The sequence below is a fragment of the Anas platyrhynchos genome, chromosome 7 (assembly GCF_047663525.1).
Source record: "Anas platyrhynchos isolate ZD024472 breed Pekin duck chromosome 7, IASCAAS_PekinDuck_T2T, whole genome shotgun sequence".
Lineage (NCBI taxonomy): Eukaryota > Metazoa > Chordata > Aves > Anseriformes > Anatidae > Anas > Anas platyrhynchos.
Window position 1 is genome coordinate 38,208,253 of NC_092593.1, and position 13,245 is coordinate 38,221,497.

The 13,245-nt window shown below is 41.7% G+C and overlaps 1 protein-coding gene across 6 annotated transcripts in view; it reads right to left on the reverse strand.

Annotated features, from left to right (window-relative positions):
• Positions 1–13,245, reverse strand: part of HECW2 (HECT, C2 and WW domain containing E3 ubiquitin protein ligase 2) — a 192,474-nt gene that overhangs the window by 85,047 nt on the left and 94,182 nt on the right. Inside the window, exon 2 of one of the 6 annotated variants that reach the window (XM_072040571.1) lies at positions 3,581–3,646. The exons of the other annotated variants lie outside the window; for them this stretch is intronic. Within the exon in view, the coding sequence (XP_071896672.1) occupies positions 3,581–3,620 (40 nt within the window). The 5' untranslated portion in view covers positions 3,621–3,646. The remainder of the gene's footprint in view (positions 1–3,580; positions 3,647–13,245) is intronic. 6 annotated transcript variants of the gene reach the window in all.

Sequence of the window (13,245 nt, forward strand, 5' to 3'; positions counted from 1 at the left end):
GTTCATAATTCTAAGCAGAAGGAGAGATAATCAGTATACTATGACCATAAACATGAATTGTTGGAGTATTTTCTTTTTCAGCAAATCAAGGAAGTTTGAAGGAATGAAATTAGCCCTTAACAGTGAGATTTCCAACACTTCAGGTACAAGCAATTGTTCTTTGTTTTTTAAATCCGTAACTAAACAAAGCCGACAGAAATCTTTACCAGGACATCGGTGAGGTTAGGAAAGGTCCCGCATGAACAACATGCAAGGTAAGCATGAAATCCTGAGCTGACAGTTACAAAAAAAAAAAAAAAGCACATTTTCTAACACCTTAATTAATAAAATTCAACAACAAATAAGATTTTCAGCCATTTCGCCCTGGAATAGCCCATTTTGCAGTAACAAAGACCGAAGAAGAATCCCTGATACTCTGCCCATAGGCACATTGCCATTGCAACAGAAGGTGGTGGAGACGGATGGATGGAAAATGCTGACAGGCCACTGCCTGACAGCAATCCACTCAAATTACAGAATTTATTTTGGGCAGATATCATTTTCTCCTGAAACAGCTGATTTCTTCTACTTGTGTGAAGTTTTTTACATAGGGGATAAAACAACATTACTGATGTATATGGAAAATACAAACCCTAGTTCATGGATTTAGAAAAAGAAAGGAACCAAAGAGCAAAAGAAATCAAATAGCATGAAAATACTGAAGTATACATAATACTGCAGAAATTCACCTATCAAAATCATAACCAAAAAGTTTAACTGTGATAGTCTCAGCGATATTCAGCTGGGTAAAACAAAGAAGCGCTTGACAGCATGAAAAGCATCACGTCAGAAGTCAAAATTACCACTACCTCATCTCTCCTCTTCTCCAAAACCTTTACATAGTACCCCTAGGGAACTTCAACCGTAAGAAGCTCTGCTCCCCTTTTAGCTGGTAATTGTTGCTGTTTGTGAAACTGGCTGCTGTTCTAGAATCTGGGCCAAAGAAAAGATATAAATATCCATTCCCAGAACATAAAATATGCAACCAAATATCATCCTTCTGCACTGGTATCTCGTCAAGTCAGTCTACACTGCTGAAACAAACAGAACAGTGGAAGATCCACAGTATAATCTTATCTTCTAAAAGCATGAAATATTACAGAAAGTAACTTGATTCTCGCTGTGCTGCAAGCCCCACACATATCAGGGCATGTGAGAACGTATGTCGCTCTGCAATAAGAGGCAGGTTGTAATAAATATCCCTGTACAGACTCTACACTGCCCAGTGCTCTTTGAAATCGCTGTGAAGCAAACCTGTTCAGAGTAATGTTTTCTCTTTCAGGCTTTGCCATCATTACAAAACCCTTCAAGGTGAATCAGGCACATGCAACGTCTCCAGCTTGTGCCCTCCGTGTCAGCAGTTCGTCTGTCCCCGTGTCCCCAGCCCTACCGTGGCTGTGCAGGGGAGGCAGCTCCCCCTGCCAGCTGTCAGCCCGGCACAGCTATCTCATGTGCAAGGCAATACGCAAGTACTGAGTAAACGTATGGGCAGCTGCATGAAAGATGGCAGCATCATTTTTACCAACGAGTTTGCACAATAAAACAGCACTTGTACAAGAGTAAGAGCCACCAGAAGCTCCAGTGCATCCATGCATCCTCTGTACTGCAGCCCAGTGCACTGGGATGCGGTCTTACCAGTGCAGAGCGGAGGGGAAGGACCAGCTCACAACTGATCACAACACATCAAAGGCAGCAGTTCAGCCAGGTTTCAACCCACCAAAAAAAAAAACAAAAACAGATATAGTCTTAGACAACAAAACAAGTTAAAAGCAAGAACTGCTACTGGTTGTTACCGAAGGCAGCCTGATATTCCCAGTGCACAGACTGCTCACGTGCAAACCAATGCTCATCTTCTGGTCCCACCTTCTGTGGTCTCTAGTGTTAGGCTGTGTGAGAACAGGCTCATCTCCAGGAACACAAAGGATTTTTACTCTTAAAAATCAAAAGCGTTAAAGAAGTTACAAACTCCTAATAATAAAATATCGTGGATTTATTGCATAGGAAAAAAATGCTGAAGTTCCCTACTGCAATCAAATAACTTATTTATAGATGCTTGAACACAGAGCTCAGAGAGAAGGTGCTGCTAAAGAGATTCAGAATGTCACTGAATGGATTTAATTACATACAATTTTATAATTTTCATCTTTCGCTGCCGTATATGGATTTTTCTAATTCACAGCTCTTGAAAATCCATGCAGCTGAGCTCAGAAAAGATCAATCATGTTGGTAACAGCATTGTATCCCCACATAATTCTGTTATCCTGGGATTTACCTCCTAATCTCTGTTTTTTCATCCCTTCCTGGAAGAAGTTCTATGCAAAATCTTTTTAAGAGCTTGTATTGTTTATTCTTAATTTTAAAACTTAAATTAAGTTCAGATTGTCAGAACGCTGACCCCGTAGCATTTTGGGTTAACTTTAATAAATTCCTGGGCACTGAAGATGATGCGTTACCAAGGGGTGTGTGTATTCCCAGCCCAGGGACACTCACAAAGCATTGTTCTAAACATTATTTCTTTCATCAGGTGTTCTCTTACAGTGTACATCAGAGGAGCTGGAAGGCTGGTAGATGGCAAGGCTAAGTATAGGTTTGCCTCAAGCTGAGATTCTCTGATTTGATACCAGTTTCTCTCATAAGCATACTGTTTAGTATCATCCTCTGTCCATTTTATGTTATCGTTTATCTTAGTCTTTAAGACTTACAGGGTTGTAAGTTAACAGCTGCATTGGAAGATAATCCTGAACTTAATTTTGAGTCAAGCATCAGGACGTTTTTAGGATGGCATTTGCAGTGTAGAACAGAAGTCTGCTGTACAGGCATTCTACTGCATGGCTTCCAAAATCCCAGCCCTGCTGCCAGTAAGTGCCCCCCGCTTGATGTTGTGAGGAAAGGGTTCCAAGCAATAAAAGAGACCAGCACCAAAAATGTAAAATTAGCAAGAACATGACTGAGAGTACCAACTGTGCATTTTGAGCAACTGATGACACAAGTTTCTAACACTAAATTTTGTGCGGTATTTTGTCTTTGTACCCTCATTTTAATCCTACAAATACAAAAAATTAGCAATAATAACCTGCGGGTAATCATTGTAGAAGTAGCACAGTGTTCAATGAAAAAAAATGAAATAGTTTAATTTCCTCCTTTTCTCCAAAATATGCTTAAAAGCAATACAAAACTGCGTCAGGACACATTTAATGGAGAAGACAACTTTCATTCCCTGAGGCCTCGTTCCTCTTCTGGAAAGCCGGTAAGCAAATTAGCACTTGCAGGCAGAGTGTTCATTGAAAACAAGTATTAGAATAAATCGCATTATAGCAACCCATTTAAAATACACCACGTATCACCTACTGCTCTGCAACCAACTGTTAACTCACTGCATGCAGCATACAGCCTGGGATATTCACATAATTCCCAATATCAGTCTAGAAACAGTTTGGGGGCTTTCTAGTAGAACCGGAGTATTTTTCCCAGAAGGTAGCACCAGTGTGGGCAGCACAACGCTGAAACGAGAGCAATACTTTGTGGCACCATCGAGCCTTACCTGGCCGTTCCAAAGGGTATCTGTGGATCCTAAACTGCATGCCTCCATTTGAGTCCAATTAACAAACTGGAGAATTAAGAAAAAAAATCAGTGTTTACAGGATGGATCCTGAAAGTAGCATCCCTGCTCCCAGCCACAAACAGTATTTTCTGCAGAAGTTGCCTTCCAGAGCCAGGCTGTGTAGCTCAACTTTGGAAGCTTTAGCTCTGCATTAACACTGCTGCAGAGTCACTGCTTCTCGAGCTGCTTCTCCGTTCTCTCTTCCTCCTGTCATTTTAAGGAAAGGATTTCAGAAGGATGTCCTCGAACTCCCAGACAGTTTCTAGCAGCAACACACAACTGTCTGCCTCTTCTCCTTTACCCAAGGTTTTTATCTGTGTCCAAACAGCCCATGTTAAAACATATGAAGTATTATGTCCTTCAAACTAATCTGTTTGTGGCCACTCCCCTCTGAAGGGTACAGGATGCAAAAGCCCCATCCTCCCTGCACTTCCTTCCTTGCCTGTTCCATGGGAGGATACCAAAACACAGCCCACGGCCCACGCAACGGGGAGCAGGCTGGTGTACACAGGAGGATTTTAAACCCTAGAAACAACCGCAAGGCCGACACAGTGACAAGTGCAGCGAGAGCCCACTGGAAGTGCTGGCCTTTGTTTACCCCATATTTCACCCGCCCACAGGCCTCCCCTACAAATCCAGGTGTTTCAGAGTAGAGCAGACCGCTCTGGGACGTTTAGCTGGGGTGAAGCTGCCGTTAGCCCAGGGTAAGTGCCCACAGTGCACGCCTCAGCAGGAGGAGAAGCACGGGGCCGAGTGCTGCCATCCCTGCCCCTCCTTGTGAAGGTCAGTAGATGCTCTGAGCTTCCTGGCGGACACCAGAAACGGACTTAAAAACCCTTAAAATCATGGCAAGGACCCAAACCATGCTAAAGCAGTCCCAGTACCACACAGACAAGCGGGGTGCTTGGAGGCTGGTTTGCAAGTAGGGTTCAAGTATTGCAGCAGATGCCCAGACCTGGTCCACAGCCTGCAGCCCATGTCCTTCCCAGCACACAATGAGGAACTGCATGCTTGTGGAGTATGGTGTGAAACCTCTCAAGGCAAATTTTACTTTTTCCTAGTGAAAACCGGAGGGAAAAAATAAAAAAAAATAAAAAAAAAATAATAAAAAGGAAGAAAAACAACACTTACAGGACTACTTATTCCTCCTCAGCTTGACAAATTTCCAACAAATACTTCCAGTCACAGAAAGTACGACAGACTTTTTGCTAACAAGGAACTGAAAGCTGCTGTAACATTTTGTTTCCATAAGCACCTCTAGGAATTGTACTTTCCAGAGGCACGAGGGGAAAGAACATCAGAATTTGACTACTGCAAGAAAAATTCAAACCATTGCTGGAAACGTAAGATGAGGTGGCTGGAAACCGTTCTCTCTTGCATACCAACAGAGCAAGCCCCTAAAAAGGTGAGAGGAACAAAGTTCCCAGACTGTCGTGTATCTTCTAGCCTCGCACATGAAAAAAAGCAGCCCTCTGGGCTCTTCTTTCCAGGCAAGGGCATGACCTCAAGAACAGACTGGAGTGTGTGGCCGGCTCTGGCCTCAGTCCAGGAAGGGAATGCTGGGTGGCATTTCTGAACTCCAGCCTATGTACAGGTACCGTCACTACACTTGTAGACAGGTATTTAATATCGGGACCCCGAGTCAAACAAGCTGGGAGGTGGCTGTTTCTCAGGGTGCCACAGCAATTTGTTCCCTTGCACACCGGGAGAAAGATTCATATCCATCCCCTTGCTGCTCTGCTCTGTGGTTAAAAAGGGGAAAGCCTCTACTTGCACCCTCTTGAGTGGCACGCTCCGTGACTGCCTGCAAAGCAAATGCATTGCATTATTGACATTTATTGCACTGTACTACTTTACACAGCACAAGCAATTATTCACTTTCTGACCCATGGCTGGCAGGATGGTGAGGAATATGCTGTATTTCTCTAACACTTGCCTTCTTCGGCTGCAGAAGCTGAGCAAAGGGAGAAGCCATAACATACACCCCCATCCAAATAGGAAACAAGCAATACTTCTTGCCTTTGAAGTTTAAATTAGCAGAGCAGTAAGCAAGGATCCTTGCTCTCATTTTTCACAGACAGCCTTTCTTCTGACACAGGCCATAAAATAGACCATTTCCTACTTTTTCAAGAATTGTATGTCTTGTTTCCTTGTATACACCCACTAGCACTTCATGTTGGGGATCAGAGCATCTCCACGGACCCTTACACAACATGGTATTTGGAGGCATAGTAGCAGCTCAAAGGACTAATTAACCAGAATACCTGACATAAAGATAACGAAAAACACCACAATTTCTCAGACAAATCACAGAGCATAATGGCAGGAATGAAGTACAATTCCACTTCTCTGTATTCAAAGTAAAGACATCATTTACATTCAAAGCATTCCAAGACAAAAATAAATCCTTTCACTCATCTCCTTGGCGAAAATTCAAAAGCGTAACAATAGGAAGGAAATGACCTCAAGTTTAACCTCTTTCCTGAAAATCTTATTAATCCCCTTCCACGAAGTGATGCGCGTTTCATTCTCACCGCACTCCAGTTGTTGCTTCACACATGTGCAAACCCCATGGTGCAGATGCTGCTCCCACGGGGTCCCTGAGCAGCCCACCAGCCACACCTGGAAGCAGATCCCACACAAGGCTCGTACGCAGCGCTCGTCTCTCCTGCAACGTGTAGCCACAATGACACGGAGCTTCAGGGAAGTCGCAGTGTCCCAACACCTTCCTAAAACACCTCTACATTCCCTGCAAAGTGCAACACCTAATTCCCACTGGTGAAGCTGTGTATTTGGGCTCATTCAGCTGGACAACAGAGCTCCTGCCTTCCCTTGCCTGTCTGTGGCAATAGTCAGGAGAGGGAGGAGGGACAGACGACAACGCTGATTAGAAAAACCCATCTCCAGCATTCAACATCAAAGTCAATGCTAAAGAACTTAAGACTTCTAATTAAAATTAAAAAGACATGCTCAAAAGACACATGGAGTGTTCTCAGGATGTAGGAAAAATGCACATTTGTTGGCAGAAACAACTCAAGAACCTACAACTATCCACACAGGACTATTATCCAATTTTCAGAAAGCCCCTTCAAAAAAAAAAAACACAAACATACATAAACTTTTATACATAGTTTCTTTTGTGTGGATTTTGTTGTTGGTGGTAGTTGGTTGGTGGTTTTTTTTGCCAGTTTGTTTGTTCTTGGGGGAGAGGGCATTTTGTTTAATTTCTCTACAGCTTTATGTCCGTATTTAACTGTTGTGCTTTTTTTCCCTAGAAATATGGGTATATAATTTTCTGAAGTTATTTTTCTCTGGCTGCAAAATTTAAACCACAAAATATGAATGTAGTTTTTCTGATTTCTGTTAAGGTTGGTACATTTCCTACAGCAAGTCTCCAGTAGTACTGGTACACTGCTGCCCTATCCACCATTAAGAAGAGGAGTGCTCCTTGCGTAGAAGAGTCACTGCAATTGCTTTGATCTACTCAGCTATGTGGCCTTCTATTTTCACTGCTTACTTTCTGATGATTTCCAATGCATGACCTCAGCAACTTCAGCTTCCACATAGATAACATGTTGATATCAAACTTTTATCATTTTTGTCCCCGTTTTTTTTTCCTTCCTCCTTGCCCCTGTGCTCTTCCATAGGCACCCTGGCAGAGGCTCTGCCCTGCACCATCCCAAGGCTCCTTGGATGCCATCTCCTAACTTTCCTCTTTCCCATCTCCATGCTGCATCTCACTGCAGATACAACATATCCCCTCTCCTTGCCTTCCTTCCTGCATCTGCCTACAGCACCCAAAGACTCCTTTTCCTCCATGCAGATGAAGGAATTCCCTGTTCTTCCCTAATTCTTCTCCCTCCAATTGTTCACAGCCTTTAGTGTATGTGAGCTTTCCTGAGAAGTTGTTCTGTGCAGGTACCTATATCTTGAGAAGATGAAATGCAGGATAAAAGGGCTAGTTGGCCAACAAAAATGAACATAAAAATAAATCTTTTTTTTTTCTTTTTTTTTTCTTTTTTTTTTGTGTGTGTGAGGGAAACCATAAATACAAGCTAGCTGAAGCCTGAAGGAACATGCAATAGTGAGAAAATGGAAAGTACAAGTTAACACTTAAAGGATGAATTTCAGGAATGCTGAGGGTGTCAGCATTGCGAGGATCAGGTAAGGAAACACACTGTTCTGCCAACCAAAAAAAAAATCAAGTTTTCTCTGGCCTCCTGAAGACTTACGTCTTATATCCCCAGTAAACCCACCCTCGCAACCACATTAACTCCTTCTAAATATGCTCGTCTCTGTGATACCCATATCACCACCGCCATATCCCAAACATGGTCCCACAACCTTGCAGCCTGACAAGAAGCAATGTTTAGTGTTATATGTACAAGTATATATACACACACATACTTTGTGTATATATACAAATACATATATATACAAAGTTTCTTGCTTAAGGGTGTTCTATTGCAACCTTTTTTTTCTAATCTTAGATGAAAAAATTTAGGTCCTTAGTTTGTCCTGGTTTGCTAATCAACCTCTCTTGTGCTGAAGCAATGTGAATTACATCAAATGTGCAAAGTAAAGGTGATTATCACCTGCTTTCAGTGGTAGCAAATCCAACAGAAAAGAAAACTCAGTCTATGCAAGTATCCTAAGAAGCCTGTTAGCCTGGGATGTATGTAGCAAATCTAGAAACAAACCAATTTTTCTAAATAACTGTAAAAGGTCACTATTGGGCTAGATACTGTAAAAGCATCAAAGCTTTTCTGTGTCATGTTTAATTTGCAAATCTAGTTTTATTGTGGAATGTTTTTCATCGTTCTCCCTCTCAACTGCAACTGTATACGGCCTGAGATAAGCACTCGTTTACTGACAGTGCACGAACTGCTGAGCCTGCAGAAGAGGACTGAAGCTTCCCAGGAATAAAGGGCATGCACTTTTATGTGCAACCATGTTCACATCACAAGTCTTTACCAGAACAACTAGAAATTATAACAAAGTATTCCTAGTGCGGAAGACATGATAGCAGCAAAGCTTTGCTTTTGTCATCATTACCTATCCTGCCCCACGATAAATTCTGTTGGTAAATAAACATTATCAACAAAAGCACAATTTTGCTGGCACAGCTGCACTTACAGAGAGGGCCTTTTCTGGTGTGACCGTGTGGGTACAGATTGTATGTTATCTCACAGCCAGAAGAAGAAGTAAGAGCTCGTTTATCTCATAGCCTTCATGCTGTTTTTTTTTGGACCAGCAGCATTTACTCATGAATGCAAATACCCAATGCAAAAAAAGTACCAGAGAAAAGTTTGGTTTTTTGGTTTGTTTGTTTTTCTTTCCTGGTTAAATGCTTCTGAGGTGGAAACAGCAAAAATCCCTTCAGGAAAGGCCAGATATTTGTGGCAGCTCTGTTGGGACTGCCACTCAGGTCAGCAGCCCTGATATTCTCCCTCCTTCACACACCCTAAATGTGCTCAGAAAAATTCCTACTCTAAAATAAGAACATTGTTAACATTCAGCCTCATGCTTCCATTCCTCAGTCAATTACTTGCAGAGATCCTGAACGACATCTCACTCCTCATCCCCCTCTCTCCTTCCGCAGCGCACTCGAATGCCATGGCTGTCCCCTCAGAAGCACCAGACATCAGGTACAATGTGGACCTCAACAGGACGACCACTTCTGAGGGAGCACATGTAGCCCGGGAGACCACAACAGCATGTCCTGCTCCTGTGACCACCAGATCTCACACGGGGAAGGGATCTTCCCTCTGATAAAACTAGGAGCACCCTCCAGGCCACCCCACGGCCTACAAAATGGAGCAGCGTCACCGCTGGGCGCAGTCCTGGCTCTGTGAGGAGAACCCAGCCATATGTGTCTCCATACCGTCACCAGACAGCCTGCTGCTGGTCTCTCAGCAGTTTTCTGAGAATTGTAATAATCAGGCTAGTTAAAACTTTGGGCTGGTCTCTCAGTGTGGTCCAGTTTTCTGAGAATTGCGATACTCAGGCTAGTTAAAAGTTTGGGCGCCACTGAGGGGCCTGTAATACAGGGGAAATCAGACTGAGTCTGACTGCATGATGTATTGGTCTCTTCTGGGTTTAATTCTGGTAAAATCTAGGCTCACTTGGGAAGCTGGTAAGCTAACCTTAAGTGTACTTCATTCCACACGTAGTTCTCCTATAACTAACTCACCCTTCAAAAACAGGTTTTTCTTGTGGGACCATCAAGCAGCCACAATTGCTGTAACTGAGAGGCCTGAAATAGAGCCGAAATGACCACGTGCCCTTTTTACTTTTATTTTGTTTGCAAATCTAAAAATAAAACACAATTTTGAAGCATTGTGAAATATACATCTGCCCATCAGGAGTCATACACATCACTGAAATGCACATGTGGAAAAAGCACAAGAGACTGGTGGCGATCTTTAACACATTAGTTTAAATCTGTATTGTCAAACTGTTCCAAGTTTCCTTTGTTCTGGTTATATTTATGAAATTTTCAAATCAGATAACCAGCCATCGATTATTTGGCAACTGTCCACCAAAACATACCAAAACATTCAGCTTTAGTACCAACCTTTTTTCCCCGTATTTTGCAATATGCCTCATGCTACATAGATAGCCATGAAGTGGAGTTAAATTTATTACCAGCATGGTTGTTATTACCAATCTGCAGGGTCACACAGAATATTTTCTAGTTTCCTTCTTTCCTATTTGTCCATCCTTCTGCTTCCATTTCCCTTCTCCTCCAGCCCCTCATACAGTAGAAGCAACTACTCCACCTTGTAAGGGATTTACAATAGCACTGGTGCATTAGTAACAGAAACCTTGTCTCACTGCTAATATGGGTACCTTAAGATATATCTAAGGAAAATATCAAGACTGTTACTGCCTGCGTAATAAACTATAAAACTTCCTACCCTAATTAGCAGGAGCCACCCCAGCCCTGATTAACAGGAGCCATCTCAATTCCCATGCCCTACAGCTCAATAATGTTATGTGATTATTTTAAAAATTCACCTGTTTTGCAAACATTTTTGACAAGCATTGTGCTTGTTTCTATTTCATCCTCTGATTATAAAACTGATGTTATGAGTTATTGTAAGAAACTATATTTTACTAACAAAGTGTTCGGGTTAACAAATGTACCCAAGTCAAAAAAAAACACAAAAACATCACCTGACAAAAAAAAATCACCTCAACATTGCTAGAAATCAAGAATTGGTTATTGATCACCATAATCAACAATAATTTTAAATGTCTCATTGCACCTTACTCAAGTGTTACTAATTCTGCAATTATCTTCTACAAAAACTGACTTGAATTCAATGGTGCATTATCTACAGATGCACTCTTTTTTCCCATACATATTCCAAGACACATTTCTCACAGAAATATTTACATTTTAGCAAGTGAGAGAGAATAATCATACAGCTCAAAGGATAAGCTCAACCACTGCACGTCAGGAACCATTACACACACTGTGTGCAACACCTTGACCAGCAGACCCTACATGCACTGTTGAGATACAAACCGCTAAGCTGCAGGCCCAAATAATTCGTTAGATACATATAGTAACAACTCTGAATATATTCTAGTGAAAAATCTTTAATTGTGTGCATACGAACAAACTAAAAGGCTAGGTTTAGTAAACATATTTATTTTCTAGAACAACTAACACACAACTCAGAAAAAAGTACAAGAGGATGAAAGGTAGTATTTCTTAAATCCCCCTGAGGGCACAAAGCATCCTAATGAGCTGAAATCTTGCTCATGGGGAGCTCTCAGGCATGCAATGGGAAGGAGGCCTTGCCAGATGGCAGATTCTGCTGATGGCCACCAAGGAAAACGAAGGTAACCACAAAAAAGACTCAGCTCATTGAACTGCCCATGTATGCACACCCTCCACTAGTTATGCTTTTTGTGCATGTAAAATTTTCAACCAGAATCATCAAAAGATTTCAATAAGATTTTTATTTAGAAAGAATAAAGATGAATTCTTCATGAGCAAGGGTGTAAAATTCAGGGCACAAAATATTCTGAGCTACAGAGCCAGCATCACCCAAAGAGCTGACCCAGGCTCTGCACATGATGATCCATCAGCAGATCTTATGGCCAGCTAGTTGGGTGGTTTTATTTTGCTTTTGATAATGTCTCCTCTTCAGGTTTCCCAAAGCTAAATTTTCTTTCCTGGAATGAATCAGCAAGGAGGAAAGTCAGTGCCAGACAGTCCTTAAGGGTCTTGAAGAAGTTCATTGAACCTCTCCATCGTGTGTGTAAGTTTTATTTATTGTTACAGGGAAAGGACTAAAACAAGCCCTAGATGTGGTATACCCACAGATAAAATGCACAGAAAAAATAAAGGAGTTGTGCCACATACAGTAACTGACAACTGTGGATCCAGGAAATTTGGTTTTTGCCTTTTCAGATTGTTGATATTTTGAACCCTGGATGGGGGTTATAATGGTACAAGTAACTTTGGAATTCCAGCATTGTGGCATCCTTCAGCACTGTGTGGAGACAATTGATTCATCAGTGAAAGGAAAGTAAAAAGACTGCCTCGTGCATCCTCGGGTTCACTTTTGATCGCACTGGATTATTGCTTGCCATTTCAGATGTTATCTGATCAATAGTCTTCTTGATCTTTTCCAGCCTCCTGACACGGTATCCGCTGGCATTTCTCTCTCAGTGTTCAAGTCTATTCCCATGTCTAATACAGAAATATTTCTTAAAATGTTTTTTTCCTTGCCAGCTCCAAGTAATTTCTCACTGCCTTTTACAAATCCTCCTAGTTTCTGAAGTTGTCAATAACATGCCTCTGCAGCACACAACCCCAAAGGATCTTGTGGGATTTAATATTCTCTTAGCAGCTGGGTTTTGTGGTTTTTATCTTCAAAATTATGAGCTGCTTAAGCAGGAATGCAAACTATTCTATTGTTGTCTTTGACAGTAATAGGTTTCTCAGGGAATTTATTAGAAAGTCAAGAGAGCTTGTTGGTTTGAAATAGAGAAAAATATTTATGCTTAAACAACATACTTTAATCATACATCAACTTTCCAGTAATTGAAAACAAAGTAAAACCTTCTAAAAATTGGGAAAAGACCAAGAGCATGGATTCAAACCCAAGGTAGAAACAGGCATCAATGCTTCCCCCTCTTCCCTCTAATAATTCACCCCTAGCTATGATACTGGGGACACCTCTTCGTAAGCAACTTCTCCTTTCGTTTTTTACAAACCACAAAACCTCTGGCTTAAGTAAACAGTAATGTCCTGCTGTTTTATTTGTATGTGTGTGCTCTATCAGGCATCCAAATGGCTGATAGGCAATGCTGTGGAAAACCCACAGACAGATAATAGGTCAGCATAAAGAGAACACATCCATGCAAACAGAGCGCTAAGGAAGGCTACTAAAGGAATATGCCAAATCACTCTTCTTCACTACTTTGTCACCATTACCAGCTGTTCTCCTGCTCTGCTACACTTTCTACCTCCTCCTCATTGCCTCTCAATGGCAAGATTTAATCAAAATATCTCCATCTTGTAGGTTCTCCATCGAGTTTATTCTAAAAAAAACTTTGTTGTGAAATGGCATAAAAGCAGACCT